Source organism: Seriola dumerili, unplaced genomic scaffold (assembly GCF_002260705.1).
Source record: "Seriola dumerili isolate Sdu_G_001 unplaced genomic scaffold, Sdu_1.0 BDQW01000044.1, whole genome shotgun sequence".
NCBI classification, from domain to species: domain Eukaryota; kingdom Metazoa; phylum Chordata; class Actinopteri; order Carangiformes; family Carangidae; genus Seriola; species Seriola dumerili.
This window is the reverse complement of record NW_019174299.1, coordinates 535499-556731: the sequence shown is the minus strand read 5'-3', so window position 1 is coordinate 556731 and position 21233 is coordinate 535499. Positions and strand designations below refer to the sequence as shown.

General features: G+C 38.6%; 1 protein-coding gene across 1 annotated transcript; it reads right to left on the bottom strand.

The window, feature by feature from the left end:
* Positions 1-11988: 11988 nt before the first annotated feature.
* Positions 11989-20827, bottom strand: LOC111217535 (ADP-ribosylation factor 1-like). Its single transcript, XM_022739449.1, has 5 exons — positions 20729-20827; positions 16138-16347; positions 15907-16017; positions 15640-15764; positions 11989-14163 (listed from the first exon to the last, which is right to left on the bottom strand). Exons 2-5 carry the CDS (start codon positions 16280-16282, stop codon positions 14002-14004), a joined length of 543 nt encoding a protein of 180 aa, XP_022595170.1. The 5' UTR covers positions 16283-16347; positions 20729-20827; the 3' UTR covers positions 11989-14001.
* Between the last annotated feature and the right edge of the window lie 406 nt (positions 20828-21233).

Below are 21233 nucleotides of genomic sequence, written 5' to 3'. Positions count from 1 at the left end.
CAGTTAATTTTCAAGCGCAGCATTTTCAGGCTGCAAAGCTCGCAAATAGAATTTACCAAAGGGACTGTAGAAGAGAGTGAAACTGAGAGATTAAAAGAAAGATGAAGAGATTAAAAAAAGAAAAAAAGAGAGATAGAGGCCCAAGGGGAAGAGAGAGCATTACAAGAAGGAGTTGACCCACCCGATCATCCATTTACGATACCATCCCCCCATTTCACTCAAGGCATCATTTCATACACCATAATTTATTTTATTTGTCTGATTCATCTTTGGTCCTTCTCTATCTTATTGTCTTTCACACACACACACACACACACACACACACACACACACACACACACACACACACACACACACACACACACACACACACACCCCTTGGAGCGCCTCACTTCCCAGAGGTCGTCCATGTGGCTGACAGCGGTGATTGCAACACACAATCACACTTTCACACTTTACGCTCAACTACACACACAACAAAAATCTCTCTCACTCATCACCTCTTACACACAAACACGCGCGCACACATACACACACACACACACACACACACACACACACAGGCTCACACCCACCAGCACCACCTGCTTCACTGATGGTACTTCTGCTCTACACCAGCCCCCTCCCATTTCTTGCTGCTCCCACACATGGTGCCTCCACCCAGTGTCTCCAGCACCTCCAGCACCTTATCCTCGTATTCAACATCCCTGCAAGCCTCTCCCCAGGTGCCTCATTCCTAACCTGCTACCCATTAACTGATGCTACCTCACAGCATCACTCTCCGCAAGCGATGCCGCTCTCCACGAGCCCTCAGCCCAACCCCCATCCTCTGCTCTCACAGAGTGTGACAGGAGGACAGCCAGCTGGTTGGATAGCACAACACGCAGAATCAAAAAAATACCTGCTACATAAGTATGCATTCAGATAGGGTTGACATGCCTTGGGATGGTGCATTGCCCATGCTGCGACACGGACCGCTGCAGCTGAAAGTGATCGCGTTTCCTGTTCCCCCTCCTCTTTTTTTCCCTTTCTCCTCCTCCCTCCTCCTGTCCCTCGCTTTCTGTTCTTCACAAAGCGCTGGGTCTCTCCTTCCTTGTGCCGGTCCCCGTGCTCCTATTCGCTCCTCTCCTTCTACCGTCCTCCTTCCCTTTGTCTCGCTCTCACTCTGGTTTTCTCTTCCCTCCGCTGGAACCTCCTTCGCGAGATGGCTGTGGTCCAGCAGCGGCGCTCCTGACAGCACTGCGCGTGTGTGACTGTGAGCACGTGTGTGTGTATGTGTGTTTGAGGGTGAGGTTGGGTGGGAGAGCCTGAGTGTGTGTGTGTATGGAAGAGAGAGAGGGGCGTACTCTTCAACAGGATGAGCTTCAAGAGACTGTGCATGCCGGTGCAGGGATGCTCAGCACACAACTAAGAATGAAGCACAAATTTTGCCCATGATAAATTCACTCTCCCTCACCCACTCTCTCACTTGCTCTCTCCATGCCTTATTTCCTCCCCATTACACATTATACTCTCTCTCTTAAAGACACAGGCTGCACGCTGCATTGCTACACGCCTAGGGCACATCTCATGATATGGTAATAAAGGGGAGTCCAGGGACACGGTCCTGCATGGGGCTCAGCAGCTGAGCTAGCAGGGGGGCGGGTGGGGAAAATGCTTGAAGCATCTACTGTACCAGGAAAAGGGGGAGGATGGGGGAGGGTGGTGCTGGTGATGCAAGTAAGAGAGTGGAAGGGAGAGACAAGATTGAACGCTTGAAATATCCCCTAGTGACAAGAGCAGCTAATGATGAAGCTGTGTTGGACCCGAAGCAAGGTTGTAGCGGATTGGCATGGCAACCGGAATGCAGTGGAAGGTGATAATGACGAGAAGGACGCCACAGGAGGGCAACCTCAGCATCACTGTGGCCTGTGGCTCTTCCCTGCTGGATGTTTGTTTGCAAGCATAAATTATTACTCTTTTGAATCCTGGCAACTATCAACTCCAGTGACCAACAATCACAGTCCAGACGTAGCCCAGCATTATATCAGCTACTGACAGTGAGGAAAAATCCAAACTGAAATCAATCATGTATTATACTGTATCTGATAGTAGACAAAGGACAAAAAATGAGCCACAAGTGGCTGAGAAAAGCAAACAGATGGGTTGAAATCAAGGACAAATAGAGAGGCCAGTCGAAACTGCCAGGTGTCGTGGATGAGAGAGAGGTTCAGAGTGTTGTTGTCAAACAGAGTGAGGCTATTCTTATAGTAGCTAATGGCTGTTGATGAATTAAGTAAGAGGGGGGAAGAGAGGGAGACAAAGTAAAATGCCAGGAGATGGAGAGATAAAAGAGGATACAGGGCCTCTTCATGATGAGAGCGATGAATAATGTATGGGCAGGCTGCTCATGACTTACACAGCACACTGGCCTGTCCGTCATGTCCAGCTGGTTCACAGTTTCCGGGTGGGAATACATTCGCCTGTCAGCCGGCACCTCACCACCTGAGCTAAAAACAAGCCGACAAATCCCTGCAACAGCACAAAGTTATTGCCTTTTTCCTGAAGTGAAAGTTAAGGTGAGGGAAGTTTACAAGACTCCTTTCATGAGGTCAGTGTCTACTTTATGGTACAAACAGAAACAACCTTTACAAATGTCATGAAAGCATCCTTGGTGATCAAAATGTCACTACATTTGGCAAATCCAGGTGAAACTGCACAAAAAACATGACCTTATATGCCACAATAACTGCATTTAAATTCAACAAATGTTTAAGGAAATAAACGGCGATTCTGATTTACTGTCAATAATAATACAAGTAATAATACAATATAAGTAATACAAGTAGATAGGTTTGCTGATCAGTAAAACACACCTGTGATGAAACCACAGGTGTGTTTTAGCAGATTATACACTATGGCATAAATGAAGCACAGCTGGTACAGTCCGTGCTAGAGACAGACTAATTCTTAAAAGTTATCATTTCAAACATATTTATAGGTATTTGATTTATCCCACACCTAAAATGAAATCACAACTTGTATTATCTTACACGAACACTCATGCACACTTGGAACATAGGACTCGACCTCAGTCACAGCTGAAGGACCTTTGTCTTGGGGCTGCCTCGTTTAGACTTTTAAAAAATATCCTTTGAAAGATGCGTCCCAAGTGAGCCATGTCCAACCTCACAGAGACCAAAACCAGTGGTGCATTGATGTGATCATGGTCATCTCAAAAGAAGCATACAACAATATAAATTTCTTTCGTCTGTAATGTGCTGTTATTATTAACATAACCAGGCTGCTAACAAGAACAGATTTTATTTGTTATGTCCCTAGCTTCCATTAATTACGTCCTGCTGTGCCTTCTTCCATGGATTATTTGATGTGATATTCACCTCACACTTGACATGCATTATATATGCAGATTGTAAATGTAATAACTCCTTTACACCACTACTCTGTGGCTATATCTCATGTTGTATGTCTGCGTACTGCAAGTAAACAAACAAATATAAAACTGCTGCAGTAGGTCTCATAGATTATCAGTCCAAGGGTGCTGTAGTTGTCATATTGAGATAATTGCTATGATTTGTGAAACAGCTTACCATAGCACTGAAACACTGTCTAAGAAAACAATAGTGGAGTTTAGGAAGGGCTAATGGCATGTTTTGCCTCAGGGTTTATATATTTTCCAGAGAAGGAAGCTGATCGTTGCAGAAGTGCAATTTGCTGAGTAAGTAGCTTCGTGGAGTTGATGAGCACACTTTGCCACTGTTTTCTAATAAAATGACATCTTGCTGCCTTATAGTTGGTTCTGAAACTGTCATATTTCAGAGCGATTTATCAGGATGCTGATTTGTTTTTTTTAGATGTCATTTTACAAGATTTAAAGTCATGGTCTTGAAAGAAATTTCTGGTTATCCCTAAGGAGTTAAAGGAACCCAGTTTGTCCTTGTTGTCCTCCTTCCCTCTCTCCATCTCAGCTGTGCGAGCTCATCGACCCAGAAACCCTTCAGCACATTCAGTGGCACAATAGATCTGCCCTCGCTTCAGTGGAAACTAGCCATCTGAGGTTATTAGAGGGGGGCTGGGGAGGAATGTCAATGACAGTGTGACTTGGATGCAGGAAGACAAGACACCATGGCCAGGCAGGGGCAGAGGTGCTCATACTGTATGTGAGGTAACTGTCATGACACATCCATCATCTCTCAACCTTCCTTTCACAGCATGCATAAACACTGTACGCATACATGGGCTAATGCACACAGTTGCATATGTCTTGTTGTAACCTTGAGAGCGCTACCCAATGTCACTGCTCATTCAGAGCAGCGCAGTAGAGTATGTAGGATCCTCTGAATATAGAGAGAAGAGGTAAGAGGAAAAGTATGGGCCTTAATGTCCACAATGATTGATACCTCTACTCTTTATGTCCACTAAGCCTGCATGACACAGTGAACCAAGACTGTTCGAGTTATATGACAAACATTTATCATCATAACCATTTTAAACTTCAGCAGTGTCACTGTCGCTAATGTACTTATGACCCTATTTCTACTGGCGAGAATAGAGAAAAATTTTTATTGGAGCCAATGAGCCACATTCAGTCCACCAACTCACAGCGAACAATTATAAATGTCTGCCAAAAACTGGATTAGATACACAGTCTGACACAAGCTATTATGCAGAATCTACTATGTGTGGGCCAGGCAGTAACTATCATGTGGCCATTCCTTTGAAGACACCTCTTACCAAGAGGGGGACACACTGTAAGCATCTTATACTGTATGTGAGCAGTGGGTATGAGCTGCCCACTGAGATGGATAGAAAGTTGGCAATCAGACCTGAGATACAGCAGCTGACCACGACTAAGGAAAAAAACTAAGGAATCTAAGATTCACAAACATTCATGGCTAGTAGTAGACCGCCTCTACCACCAATGTATTGATGAGCAGCAGATGACCATCAGTACATGGATAAGCTTAAAGCTAGCAAAGAGTGCAGCCGACTGTAGCAGCATGTAAACAGGGAAAAAAGGAAACACAATTATAGAGACCACGGACTCAGCTGTGCATAAGACAACAGACATGTTTACATCTCTAAAGCCAATATATATTATTACTTGCTACTAGAGACTGAAGTTTGCAGTGAGCTTTTGAGCAACCCAACAGAACAAATGCACTAAGCTACAAGGGAAAATGCTGCAATTAAGCCTGTCTCAGCATACACATCCATTCCAAATACAACTCTACTCTATACACCAGATCACATTGGTGTATAGATTGGCAATATTGAGTACTCATATATAAGCAATTTATTAAAAAAAAAAAAAAAAAAACTGCCCACAAGTTGAGCAGAGTAATTGTCAGTTGATACTAATACACCTGTCTCCACTTAATTAGGTACACCTGTGCAATCTCATGCAGCTCTGCCATAATTTGTTAATTTACGACATTTATAATGTTCAGTTGTGAATTCAATTATATGTTTATTGTTTGAGTCAGAGCTGACGGTGATGTTGTACAGGCCTACGTTAGCCTATACTCAGAGGTGTTTTGTCCTTCCCGTACACCTATGGCACAGCACCACCTATGACCTCAATGCTAACCTCTATGATGCTAACACATCAGATAGTACAGGTGTAACTAATAAAATGGCCATTCACCGAAAGAAAGAGAGAGCAAAGACAGACAGTAAGCTAAATAGCAAATACTTACCTTAGGTCGTGAGTACTTCGCCATTTGGTTTGGAGTAGCGTTTGGTACAGACAGGTGACACGAGGGACGACCAGGGAAACGACCCAGGAAACGGGGCATCTCTTAAACACAAAGTTCTCTTGAAACAAGCGTGAGCAGTGAGCAGAGTGCTGCTTGGAAAAACCGCCTGATCCTAAAAGGTGGGCTTGATATATGTCACGGCGTGTACCGAATGCCAGTTCAAATGTGACAGTTTCTTCTTCGCTTAATCAAATTGATAATTAAACCTTCACACCACACTTAGCATTTGTTAAAGAAAACGTGTTTTTATTTTCTTCTGTATAGATTTCAGCCAGCGTAAATGCACCAATAGTTTGGAAGCGTATGCTATACTTTCAGAAACTATTGCTGTGTTGTTATGTTTTGCTAGCTTGATTAAATTGATAAATGGATGGCATATATATATAGCCTTTTTCAATTGGAGCAGGACAGATAAGAGTAGCATTTCCACCCTGTAGAAATAGAAATATGGTTAAGTAAAAAATTATTTGCATTCAATCAGCGTTCTCCAAATGCCATAATTATGCATAATCCATTTTTTATATTATTGGATCATAACAATGGATGCATTAATGTGTAATCATCACTTAAATGTTGCAACTGGTAAAGGTGGGGCTTATTGTAACTACTGTAGCTTAACCTATAGGCCTAATATTACATTATAATTTGTTAGCTGAATTTATTTTGTATTAATAATTTGAATCTATGTAAATGATAAATGTAGTGAAGTGTATTTAAGTACAGTACAACGCAGTTTGGGGTTGAGTCTTGCTCAAGGACACATCTGTCTCTGCAGATCGAACCACCAACACTACGATTAATGAGCCTCTCTCCCAAGTAAAATCAATATGACTGTTCATATATTGAAACCTCAACAAGAGGGTTATGGGAAAAAATAAAGTAAAATGGCAATTAAGTGTTATAAACATGAGTCATAAGCATAGACTGTAGTGCAATAATGACTACATTTAATGACAAGGCTTTATTCATATTAAAGGACCTAGTTTTTTCTTTCTTCATATACAGCAAACATTTGTCTCCAACTGGGGACTATTTTAACTATTATGAAATCAAATAGTTCCTGGCCTCATCATTAGTCTGTTGCCAATCAACTGGACAAATCCGGTGTTTCCATGGAGATGTGAAAGGCTAGAGAAGACTTGTCTTCATAAAAAGGTGTAGTCAGTAGTGAACTCTGTTTCCTTTGGCGTGTGTGTGGGTGGATGGCCAGAATTTAAAATATCACCCCAGCTACAGGCACACTGCTGAGCACCTTCTGTGACTTCTGCACGCCAAGAAATGCAAGTGGCCATTAATTTTACATATACATGATATAAGCACATAGATAGAAAATGTTGTAATGGAATATTTAACTGCACTGTCAAATGACTTAATCACTGCAGTACACAGGACCATGTCAGCAAATGACATGTAAGGAAAGATGTACTACAACCTTTTAAACCCTTTTTTGTTTATTGATGCTAAACATTCCCACCAGGCAAAATTAAAACTAATATGAGATACTGGATGTACATGTGATCATGGCTTCATCTACTCCTCCTCCCCTTTACCAATTCATTACAAAAACCATTTGATTGATCTTCAGAGGTTGCAAATACAGCTACAGCTGGTCAATGCCAAACAATGGTGGAGTGCCACAACTCCCATGGGATGGAAGTCATCAGTGGCGGAAGAAATATTCAGATGCTTTATCTTAGCTTTTTGTGAAACAATGGAGTATTTTACCCCCTTTGAGTATCAAACGCTTATTTAAATGACACCATCTCAGAAGGCTGGAGGGAAAGTCAAAGAGTACTCCACCAGTTTAGCGTTCCTCCATTCAATCTTATAACATTGTCAGATTCATGGTGGACAGTTTAAAAAATGATCAGAATTGATACAGCAGAACCAGAGATATCGTCTTTTTTATTCCGTGCATTTTTCTTCCTTGTCAAAAACTGGCGTTTGCATTACCCCACAGTACAACTTGACTGTCAACAGTTCAGCTAGAGATTCATTAGCGGCTGATGTTGATTCAAACCACCAGCCTCAAGCGGAGATGAGGAGCAAACTATTGAGGTCTGGTAAGTTCACTTCTTTCTAACTCTTCTTTCTAACTCTGCACCCCCAGATTTTTATTTTAGTGGGATTCCCTTTCACTTTTGGATGGAACTGCTAATAAATCATTTACCTATGAAACATGGCAATGGGCCCCAAGTAGATAGTGATTTTTACCGTGGGTCACAAGCTAAAAAGGTTGGGCATCACTGGTTTAACCTTTAATAAAGTAACTAAAGCTGTCAAATAAATACAGTGGAGTATAAAGTAAAATATTTCTTTAAAATATTAAGTATAAATTAGCATTAAAATTGAATTACTCAAGAAAATTGCAAAATGTGCTTTGTTACTACAGGAGGTTAGAGAGAACGAGGGATGCTGAAAAGTCGATATCATGTTGGGTTGAACGAAGGGTTAATGTGCTGTGAAAGAGAGTGATGTCACACATCAGGGTGCGATTTAGTGAATCCACAGAGAGCACCCACCAAAGGTCAAGAGCAGCACAGTGTGGAAGGAGTGTGATTCTACATATCTTATTAGAATTATTTCAGGTCATTTCAGCTTTATTTGCTAGTCAGGGTGAGTGAGAGACTGGGATAGATTATGGCAGGAAAGACGAGATATATTTGAGGGCAAATTGCAAATGAGTTGAAGCAGTGAAAATGATTCAGATCCACAGCGCTGGGATAATAACCTGAGCTCAAGCTAAATTACAAAGCAGCATCTTTCAAAATAAAAATATGACCAGATTACTTCATCAAGCACCTTGTAAATCCAGCACCCCAGCATGTGCTCTCCAAGCTAAATGAAAACCTCCATCACAGTCCCTAACTTGTTTCTTTGCTCTCCCGTCTCCATGTCTACTCAGTCCCTCTCTATAAATACATAAGGTGCTGTTTCCAAGGTAACAACTCTATGGAGAATTGGCCACCTGAAATCTAGATGGAGTGAAAAAGGAGGGTGAACACTGGTCCGCAGGCTCCCTGATTGCCAGGAAAATACCCTCATCCTCACTGTCGATCTTTGTCCTGCACAATAACCCCCGGGGACCATCAGTCATCATTAACCCATTGTCTAAAAATGATTCCCAGTATTGTCAGCTTATTCGGTTGCTGTCTGATCTGTAGCTGAGTGGATCATTTGTATATCAATCTCATCTTAACTCTCTGCCCAGAATGTTGGCATATTCCGTTCTACATCTCTTGTGATAGATCTCAAGATCTTGCTTATACTGTGGAGACTTACTTATTAGCAGATTTGAACTCCAGACACATTTCTGAACTGCATATTATACCCAACTCATTAGTTGTTCTCAGTTACTAATTTATACTATTCCACTACATTTCAGAGCGAAGTATTGTACTTTTTACGATGCTACATTTATGTGGTACCTGTAGTTACTTTTTGAATTAAGATTTTAAAAAGGTATATGAGCATGTAAAATATAGTGCATTGTTACACAGTGAATTAAACCAGTCAACTGCATAGAAAATTAGTAAAATTAGCTCTACATTAAAATGGGTACAACATTAAAATGCTTCTTACATGTTACTGCATCAATAAATGTAATAATAATAATAATAATAATAATAATAATAATACATAATACATAATAATGTATCAATGCAAAGCCTTGTACTCCAAGCATATTTTTTGATAATAGTTACTTTTACCTGAGCTCTTTTTTCTTAAGTAAGAGATCTAAATACTTATTCCACCACTGATATATAATATCAGTAACATTATAATCAGTAATAACAGAAGTATAGTATAAAATAATTATAAAGGGCTGTTTCAATAAAATGGATTTGGTTTCTGACTGCTAGAAATGTTCATAGCAGCATCAAGGCAGATTAAATAGCATACTAACACTTGTGGTCAAAAGAGTCCAATTATTTTGGTTGCTTTATTGTGAAGGTTCTATAGGAAGTATGTGTATGGTGAGTGTATTCGGTATCAAAGTTTTTACAGCCCTCAAGTCATCACAGTGAGAAACTGCAAGACTAAATTAAATTCTAATCTAACTAACAGTTTTAATATCAGTATTGAATCATTATTACGCTTAATATGTACAAGTGTGATCATTATAATTAACAGCGGTGACATTCAGACTGATAATAATTGCTATAATAACTGTTTTCTGGGGTGGAGACCAACCTAATCATGCAATCTGCACGATATTGTATCACTTCTGGTGAATGCCCAAACATACTTATCATGAATGATGCATTGTTCATCAGTGGACACAGTGATCTTCTCCACATTCTTCAGTGGCATTAATATTTATAGTGAATATTATCATTATTTAGATGCATTAAGAAGGATATTCATAACCATGTTAGTAGTTGTTAATTTTATTTATATATCCAAATATCACTAATGTGCCTCAAGAAGTATTTTACAATGTGTACTGCATGTCCATAGACTCTCCATTTAGATAAGGAAAAACTCCCCAACAAGCCTTTACTTGAGACAGACATGCAGCGATGACCTGTGTACAGAATAGACCAAAACAGTAGAATTACAATATGGAAAATCAAGATGACATTATAGATGGATAGTATACTTATGACATAAGATTTAGTACTGTGTTAATAGAATCTATATCATTATACACATAAAATACTTAACAGTGGAAAGAATATTAGGTGTACATGCTAGGTATTCATTAACAGTTGATCTGAGTGTATTCATAATCATGCGTGTTTGCTGCCCTCCAGTGGTCCCATTCAGGAACTGCAATGCTCAGTTTTATTAAGTTTTCTAGTGTGGAAACAACTCTAAGGATGTTCCCAGTGCCAAGGCCAGCATAATAGCATGCTAACACTTAGAATTAATGTAACCATTTAGGGCTGCAACTAATGATTATTTTCATTATCAATCAATCAAGAAAGCAAGTGGTGGATTAATCTATAATGAAAATAAGTCATTTAGTAAATAAAGCAGCAAGCAAATTAGTTGTCTTGTCTATGAATCATAGATTGGAGAAGTTGGTAATTTTTGCTTGAAAAATAACTCAAATGTTTAACTTTTTAAAATTTCAGCTCATACTCAGCTCTACAACCTTAATATATTTCATTTAGACATGTCTGCTTCTCCAGATTCACCCCAATCAGATTCAAAGTCTTGCTTACGCAAATACCTGAGGGGATCTGATATTGAGCTACACACAGTATTTGATTTGTCTGAGCAAAGCTGTTGGTAACATCCGTGTATGCACAGGTTAAGGGTGTGTCAGCAAATGTGACTCAACATGGTGTGAAAAGATCCACTGGTACAGTCTAGTGTTTAGCTGGTTGGAAGCTCATTGTATATTTCCTGAAAAGGCAGAATAATTATTCATTTGAAGCTTTAATACTGCAATTAACCTTAAAGAAGTTAATTAAATCATCACATCAGTAGTCATTATCATATTTTTTCCCCTGATAGCACACTGGAAGGAAATTGAAATTAAGAGTGAGAGGAGGAGCTGGCAGAGAATTGCTATTAAAACTACAGATGCTGCCAGATGTTCTTCATATCGTCAATCTGATAGAAAAAAAAAAAAAATCTTCTCATTAACATCTGCAAAGACCTGAAGAGCTGATGCACAGAACTTTACCATGATTGTGGATTTACCAAACAAATGTCTCAACTGTCAAGAAAAATGAATCGGAACAATTTTTGCTGAACAAACATCATATGGCCTGTAAAAAAAAATCATCTCTGAGGACAGATCCGCATGGTTCTGAGCCTGCTGACTGACAGGTAACACACTGAGGAAGGTGAAAGTGTCATGTTTACACATTTGACTGAGCAGGAAAATAAGATCCGAAAGGCAACTCACATTCTTGACACCTGTCAGGTCTTTGATAAGCATTAAATATACGTATGTGGATTTCTGACAGAAAATGGCTGATATGATCTACACTCAAACAGAAAACATGCTATCAGGTTAAGAAAATAAAGTGACGAATGAATATCATTTTTAGTTAATCAGAGCTGTTATGGTGTATGGTATGACTGCACACTGTGACTCAAATCCATTTACATTAACCGTCAGTCATTTTCTTTCTTTTGAATATTCAGTTTCTATGAGACGTTTGCTACCTAAAATGTATTTTATTCATTACTTTAATGAATGCATTTCTGATATGAACACCCTGAAATTCATTTTTAAGTTATGCAAATGAGAAGGGCAATAATGCAGATGTATAATAGAGATCTCTTTATTATAGTGCATTTATCAGATGTTACAAGATGAGTTTAAAAAAGCATAAAAGGTACTTAAGAAATACATATGCACATACCTTGTTATTTGTACAGAAACGGTCTTGAAAATTAAAGCTTCACATCTGAACAAGGGTAGGTGGACGATGTCAAGTTAAAATACATTTTCTTACAGAATATTATATACATTTGTATTTCTTTCTGCATACCAGATTATGTAATGCATCTATGAAATCTACGGATGTTTAAGGAAATACCATAACGTAAGGGCGGAGAATGCCCAAAAGATTAGTCATTCAGTTACTCAAACTTTCCAAGAAAACATCTAAATGTCCAGTTATAGAAAAACAAAAGAGGGAAAGTGAATTTCCCTTTAGAGGTCAGTGTGATATTATGACCTTAAAGTCATCTTCACTCAGTAATGGGTGTGCACTGTTCAAGATTGTTTTCTTATTAATTGCAGGAGCATTTGGGATCAATGCATGTGTGGGAAACTATTCTATTACTGGCTGATCTAGGGTAACATTCTCACGTGCACATTTTAACTGTCTGCTGGTGTAGAGCAATGGGAAGAGTTATTGTCTATGGGTTCATTGCAAAGGCTGATGGATAAACTGCTTTCTTAACACAGGCCTGTGTTGTGCAAGCTGATGAGGTTATGCAAATGGCATCACAGGGACACGATGTAAATAACACCAGGAGAAGCACCCTGGATACATGCAGGGAAAACACCATACAGCCTGAAGCATTGAGGAGGCATTTACAGTGCTGATTCATACAGCAGGCCAGAGCAAACACTTACAGATCAACTGTACCGTCTATCACAACACTGACAATTTGGTCAAGAGCGTGTGTGCCCTCCGGAAAACAACAGAGGAGGCGACTTCACGCTCTGCGGGCGAATCCATAGCTGAACCAAACACAATGAGCCATTCCTGAATCCAACCAATTGGTCCCGAGAGCATTTTACTCGAAACACTGCACACCTGGCATGTCAGCTCATGCTGAAGTAAACCAGGTCATGCATGCATCAACAGTAACATAAAAAAAAACTATAAAATAAAACAGAGTACAGACCCTAAACCAAAAGAACTACATACAAGCGAAAATAAGACTATCAGTAAATAAAAAGCCAGAGTGGGAGCAACTCTTAAAAAAAAAAAAAAAAAAAAAAAAAAAAAAAAAAAAAGGCCTCGTCGTTCCAATGGACTGGATGTAGCTGACACCCACACAGCACCCAGAGGATACACACATCCACCAATGATGCTGTAGCTACACTCAACACACCTCTATTTATGTAAACATGCGCTGACTACATTTATTGCCTGTTCCAGACACAGCTGTGACAGATCTTCTTAAGCCTGTGTGTGTAAAATAAGAGACCTAATGAAAGGGTCAGGGTCAGGGAGGAGGGACTGATGCTGATGCAGGATATGGACTTGAGAGTTCAAACAACTATAAGAGAATCAACAAAACATCCAGTGTTTGCTGTAGGAGTTGAAACTTAAATCTGCAAAATCTCAATTTTCAAAATAATCTGAACTGATTTTAGATGTCAGGTATTTTATTCTATCGAATATCACTGGTGAATAAACAGTTATCATAAAGGCCTTCATGCCGCTAAAAGATGTAAATCATATTTATCTTTTTAACAAACATTCTTGAAAGATGACTTGTCTCGTGTTGTCTTTTGCTTTGTGGAAACCAGTACCTTTGGGTGTGCCGACATTGGAAGTGGGAGGAGGTGTTTAAGAGTTAACTGTGGTCAAGGCACAGCAGGGCTGCTCCCACTCGGCTCACACATACATTCATTCATCCAAAAAAAATACTCATCCAAACATACATACAGTACACAGATGCAGTGAGCGGGGAGCACTGGCCAATGGTCCAACTCTTCAGAGGAAAGAGAGGAGAAGAGGAGTGAGCCAGACCAGGACCAGTGCAGTCTCCCATTACACTGCAGACAGAGATGACAGACAGGAGGGGGAGTGATGGATCATTTTGCGTTTTTCAGCTGGCTTGAAAGCCAGTCCAGACCCTCATAGAGACCATCTCCACTGGTGGCGCATGTGGCCTGGATATACCAGTTACGTTGGCGCAGGGAGTGCAGGGTCAGCTTGTCTGTGATCTCAGCTGCATTCATGGCGTTGGGCAGGTCCTGAAAGCAGAAAATATGCAATAGTAAATAAACGAGAAGAGAAACATTCCCTGTTAAGGTTTGCATAGATCACTTGCAATCACCAACTGCTTAATAATATCAGAAGCAGATGACTGATTCAATATACTGGATCTGTATCAGTGTTATTAATCACCATTTTAAAAATGTAATAATGCAGCTTTATAAAATTCACAACAGTCATGACTTATAACGACAATATAACTGAAATTTGCACAAGCCTGTAAAGTTTCTGAATGAGCGTCTCGCCAGAGTTAAGTAGTTCCAGCTACACCCGCAACAATTAGTCGATTAATCCATCAAAATAAAGTTAAAGTTAATATTTTCATATATTAGTATATATTAGATATATTAGTTGTTTAGTTTCAAATGTGAGTATTTTCTAGTTTTATTCTATGACCGTAACCTGAGTATTTTGCATGTTTTGCTCAGATAAAACAACACTTTTTTTTTGGACCAAACAATTAATTGAGAAAATAATCACCGTGGCACAGTGAGGTATATCGAGTTCAAACTGAGGAAGGAGCACTGGCATAGGTTGATTACTCACTATTGGCTCATTATAACTTTTTAGAATTATAAAGGTAAAAAGTAAAACTGTAATATCAGCTCATTTGGTTCTTTTGAGAACTTGTGTGACTGCAGTTACATGAGCTGGGTGTGTTGGTACGCATCCCAGTGTGACACTGGGAGCCCGGATTCATGCATAAATGTCTTATTTTATGTGTCTCCCTGCATTGTTACTGTTGCTGCTGGTGTCATTTTATTCCACACTGTGCTCCACCATGTCTCCAGTTTCCACTCTTCCATAGTTGTTATATAACTAGTTATTATGAGTAAATGCAATTAGACTGAGTGATGATGTAAGCGCAATTAAGCAGATTTAATTTACTTTTAGCTTCTAAACTTATTCTAAATTAAAATTAATTGAGTGTTTCAACCCACATAAATATAATCTCTGCTTATGATACAATTATAGTTCATAAATTTCACAGCTAAAATGAAAAAAAAAAAAAAAAAAAAATCAATAATTATATTACTTAAATGAAATGTTTTCTGGTTGTCTTTTAAGAGATATGACCACTTGGGCTGTTTTTTTGTATTATTATGTTGTGTTATCATATATAGATATTTAACTCTTTACTGTGAAAATTAAATTGCAACTCAAACAACAGATCTCAATCTACATGTTCTCTTGGGATAATGTACAGATAAGATCAATTTAATTGAATTAAATTCTCATCTACAATTATCGTACCTACTGAGAAAAGAAATAATTTGTATTTACAAATGGGTTCATAAATGGGGGTTTTCTTTGATCATAACCATCAAATGGCAATGGGCCAATCTCCTGCTTAGTAAATTGTCTGGTTGACTAAAATCAGCTGATTGGTGCCAATCCCTCTAATGATTTTGTTTTTTTCTTTTCTACTTTTAAGAGCAGTGACACAAATTTACCTGTTTGTTGGCAAACACGAGCAACACGGCATCCCTCAGCTCGTCCTCAGCCAGCATTCGCATCAGCTCCTCCTTTGCCTCACCGACTCGTTCCCTGTCATTACTGTCTACTACGAAGATAAGGCCTGAAAATGGAAAAAAGGCATGGTTTACTGTATAGAAGGGAAGTGGATAAAGGTCTACAATTGTAATGCAGGATTCAACCAACAATGGGCTAATCCTTGTGCAACAGACTGAGAGATGTGGAAACATCAGGAAGCCTATTACCTTGTGTGTTTTGGAAGTAATGCCTCCAGAGCGGCCTGATCTTGTCCTGACCACCGACATCCCACACTGTAAAACTGATGTTCTTGAATTCTACCGTCTCTACATTAAAACCTGTGGATGAGGGGAAAAAAACAAAGAGAGACACAAGTTAAAAATGTCTGAGTTCTCTCATCAGTACCAAGGTACCAGTCACTAAGGGTTACGCTCATGAAGATGCAAGACAGGACTCACCAATGGTAGGGATTGTGGTAACAATTTCTCCCAGTTTGAGCTTGTACAGGATGGTGGTCTTTCCCGCAGCATCCAGTCCTACCATCAGGATCCTCATCTCTTTCTTGCCAAACAACCCTTTAAACAGGCTAGCAATATTCCCCATCTTGGCTCACCAGCAGAAGGACAAAGGATATCGAGCAGTCACGTCTCTAAAAAAGTTGCACCACACTGTAATGACAGAGAGATTATCAAAGAGTTAATGTTCCACCTTTCAAAGCTGATGTTGTCTGTCTGTTAGATATACTGTGGCTAGCAATGTTGCCACAGACAGCTTAAGTGCTGTCAACACCTCCTCAACACCGCCCCTTCAAAACCAAATTCAAATGTCTATGCACATTTTAATGACTATAAAAAGCTCTTCTGCTATTTCTCAAGTTCCTCTTCACCCTTTTCTGGAAAAAAAATAAAAAGGCAAGTAACAGATGGTAACAAGCTGGTGATGGTAACTGCTGAGGTAAACAAGATAAACCAACAATATGATATTGATATTAATCAAACAGAAAAGTAGAGGTGAGTCAGCCACTCAGGCAGTGTAAAGTCGCTTCATTTAGCTTCATTTATGACTTCAGTTTGCCAAGCCTCTGTCACAGGTCAGCGGAATAAGCACAATTGTGAAAAAGATTACAACCTGCATTTGACCCCGTTCATGTGAGACTATTGTCACATGACATCACCAGACTCCTGCCTGTAGTTCTAATTTCATAAACATGACTGAAATACCAAAAAACAGCATTCACATACATGTAATTATATTACAGAAATGAATGACCTAATACAATTAAGTTTGTCTTTGCTGTGTGCTCACTCTCTACCTCTTATTTTATATGTTGGCAGTGACACAGAAAAGCAGTCATTTGAATGTCAATATATTTAAGTGAAATTCCCATTTATGACTGACATTGTCATCACAGGCAGGAGGTCATGAACCAGGGCTAGATGTCGCACAAATATTTAGTTTACAAAGATGTGAAACTTAGAAATTAATGCAATTCTTTGCATTGGAGAATTTGTGTTTTTACATGGTAAATTACTTCAGGGCTGCAACTGACAGTTTCTTAATTTGCTGATTATTTGCTCAATAAAGTAATTAATTGCATGATAACTGTATGATCTATGACAGTGAACAATGGCAATCAAGATTTACTTGTGACCAGTGTGATGTTTGGTCTGGCAGTTCAAAATCCAAAGAGAATCCATTTATTATAATTTAAGGCAAACAGCAAATTCTCACATTTACATTGATTCATTGACTTAATGTTACAGCTCTATTTGAACAATAATCACATTATATGTCTATTCACCCCAACATGCTGCAAATCCTGCAACCTTACTAGTAATATTAAACTTCATGACTGGAAAATTACTGCAGACATAAACAATCAATGAGGTCCAGGAATAATTCAGTGATCAAGTGCTGTAAATCATATACATAATCACATATCTGTTATGTTTTCTTCAGCCTTTACCCAATAATTTTAAGGTTTTTATACACTGTCTGTGGACAACTAGAGGCAAAGTGCCTCAGCTTCTTCCGCTCAGCTGTGTATTATACAGTCTGTACAGGTGGCGAGCACAGTAGAGATAAGCACCAGTAAATAAAAAAGAAAGCACATTCCTCCAGCTCAGGAACAGCAAGAGCCAGAAACTAAGAAAACAACATGTCCTCTAGTAGTGTTGGATTGTGGACAACTGCATCTATTGTCAGAAAAGAAACTGATATCGCTGATGATTGTTGGCTGACAATGCAAAATGTCCAGTCTAGAGAAAAGCCCTTTTGTTTCGTTTCAGTTCTGAGGAACTGGCACCAAGATCTGCTGCTCACTATTCATGTTTTAGACTGTTACAAATTCTCATGCTACAATAGGAATATTGACATCACATCACTTTGTCTGCTATAGGGCTGCAACTTATAATTAGTTTAATTGTCAATTCATCTTCTAATTATTTTCACTATTTTTACACATATATTTGGTACTGGACATGATTAGTTCAACCAAAAAGTTAGTGTTTTCCTCATTTTATATGACAATTTTTTGGAAGCCTGAAGATCTAAAATATCTTGCAAAGCTTAAAGAGAAGATTGAAAAAAATGTTCAGATCTTTTTTTGTTCTGCTTTCCTATCCTGAAAATCATTTTGTAATCCCTCAGATTTATCTTGCCACCGTTTGTGGGGGTCAAAACCCAAAAGCTGAGAACCACTGAATCAAACTATTTATCAAAATTGTGTCAAATACAGTCAAAAAAATCCATGAATCGACTGATCGTTTCTAGTCCACTGTAGGTGATGGCAACCATGTTGTTAAATCTTCAGGGATAAAACAAGAAAAGCAGGTTTAATCTAGCTATACAGCTGCTGAAGAGCTGGTTGTGTGAATACTGACTGTTAGTGTGAACTCCATTATGCAGCATTTCAAAATACCTTCACAGCTACAGTATGTACTTGTGACGAGCAGCTGAGACTGATCATATGGCAGGCATGCTGCAAAGCCAATAAACACAAATCCTAACCAGTGGCCAAATCCTAACCAATAATGTTTCCATTAAACAACCAGACATGAATAAAGACTGTTTTTATTTTTATAATTGTGACTGCAGGCAGCAGCAAGTTACCATTTTAACAGTCCATCCATAGATTTAGTAGGTGTAGACAAAATTATAGTCTTTGGGCCTCATAATCTTGACCAATTTGAGAATTTTGAAGAGAATCAAGTCAGTCATGTACCAAAAATAAGAAGCACTATTGTAGTTTCTACTTCTTAAACAGCACTTCATAATAATATAGTATAGTAAGATAGTAATATGACCAAATGTGTGCAATCACTTCAACTCAGATTCAACTTATAACTTCCATGTTCAGAAAAACATCTTTTTCAGTGACGCACTCTATAAAAGTATTTTGTTTTATCAGCTAATAAAAAGCTCCCACCAACTCTAACTCTAAGACCTTGGATACAACACTATGTTTTAAGATAGCCAAAATATTCCCAAGCAAAAGTTAACATCTGTGGGCAGGTAGCAAGATACAAGTATGGATTACAGAGTTTTCTCAAAAACTATAAACCTCTAATAAGGTCTAATAAGGCAACACCAATTATGTATCAGCTGACACAAATACAACACAGTGTATTTGACATTACAGACATGGAGCACTATGAGGTTTGTCACACCCGAGACTAAAGAACAAACCAATGACAATGAGAAGAGCTGCCATTGATCCTTAACTCTTTGAGAAGTACATTAAAGACCACCGATAGAAGAAAAAACAAGCAGAATTATATAGTGCTGAAATGATTAGCCAATGAATTAAGAAAAAAACATGCTGGTTGTTCCTGCTTTATTTTGTTTTACATAACTGTAAAGAAAACATCTTTGGTTTTTGGACTGATTGGACGAAGCAAGCAATTTGAAGACATCACCTTGAACTCTGGGAAAACATGATGGGTATTTTTCAGTATTTTGACAATTTTATAATTAAGTGATTAACTGCCTAATCAAACTAAGAATATATATATATATATATATATATATATCAACGAATGATTCAAATAACCATTACGTGCATCCCTGGAAGCATGCAAAGTATAAAAGAAAATCTTTTTGGTTCTGCTTATTTTTTTACCAGTATCGATGCAAGAATTAATTTCGGTACTGATAAAATTTTAATAAAGACATATGTCACTCTACTACCTATATCTAGGGTTGGGGCTATCGTCCAGTCTCAGATGAACGAGGAAGTCCTGTTAAGTAAATGCTTCTTTAAGTAAACAGGACTGACTGGTTTATGTGCACTCAACAGCAAGAGGAATTCGAATTGTACTGGAGAATTAGTATTAGAATAAGTCAGGGGTATTATTCTGACGGACAACTTAAACCAGACAGGATCTTTTTTTTTTTTCTTATGTGCTCCATGTAAAGTTAAAAGTAATGAGCTATTGGAGCATCTCTTTGAGCATCATTAGCATCTCTCTGTCTTTATACAGACGTATGCGATGCTAATTAACACATATTTTTGTCTATTTAATTTAAAAAGAATGCATCTTCTATTTCGCACTGCCTTCAGTTAAGGTTGCACTTGACTTGTGTAGTTAATTCCAGCGACCATAAAACAAAATGTTAGGTGTTTAATATAGCTTTAATCTTAATTCTTACAACACTTACGTGTTGTAAATGCTGTTGTAAGTGATAATACTCATCGGTTAGCATGCAGCAGGAAATCTAGCATAGCCTAGCTTTGTTTTGGAAGTCACTACCGATATTAGATTATCAAAGCATATAAGTAACTCCATACGTAAAAGGCTTATAACGGTTGATAAATCTACTGATAGTTTAAGAGCAGATTTAGCGAGCTAATGTTAAAACTTCTTAAGCTGTGCTAAAGTTAAACTGCTAAGGAAACAGCTAACGAACTGAACTGCAAGCTTATACGACTTACAGCCATCTGTAACCACGCAGACGTTAACTTGTTCACGCTTGTCTCTACCCTTATTCAAAATGTAAATTGCATCTATGACACTCGGACAGTAAATGTTTTTAAATAATGTTTTATACCTTTCCTAATGCTTCTCGATCCTTCTTCTCTTCTCTTGCTCAACAACAAAATGGCGTTTTCCGGCGTCGTCGTATTCTTCTTCTTCGTCATCGTCAGCCTCTTCGTCTTCTTCCTGGTGTTTTTTTTTTAAAGACGGTTGCAAACATCGAAACGGTGCATTACTGCCAGCAAGTGGTATGGAGTGTGGCCTAAGAAATAATATTGAGATGTGACATTATTAACATCTGCATTTTTAATACTATTTGAGAAAAATGTAACTATACAGTATCATACGGAGTATTTATACTTGTGATTTAATGTGGTGTGTTTTCAGTCTTCAACAACACCTCTTTACAAGCAACATTCAGTTTTTCTTTTCTTATTGCAGATGTTTCATTTAGGCCAAATGATTTCTAGAAGGCTGATAAACTGGGCCAAATTTGGCCTAGAGCACAGCCAAATCTATTGTTCAAGGGTAGATTAATTGTATCTGTGTACATGTGGAAAACAATAATGCCATTGTAG

Bases quoted from the DNA above. Each gene is read 5' to 3' on its own strand.
- LOC111217535 (XM_022739449.1), bottom strand. From the start codon at position 16,282: ATGGGGAATATTGCTAGCCTGTTTAAAGGGTTGTTTGGCAAGAAAGAG. The intron at 16,018-16,137 runs GTGAGTCCTGTC...CCTCATCCACAG, and splicing joins TACCACAATCCCTACCATTG to GTTTTAATGTAGAGACGGTA. The intron at 14,164-15,639 runs GTAAATTTGTGT...TTCTGCTTTCAG, and splicing joins TCGTGTTTGCCAACAAACAG to GACCTGCCCAACGCCATGAA.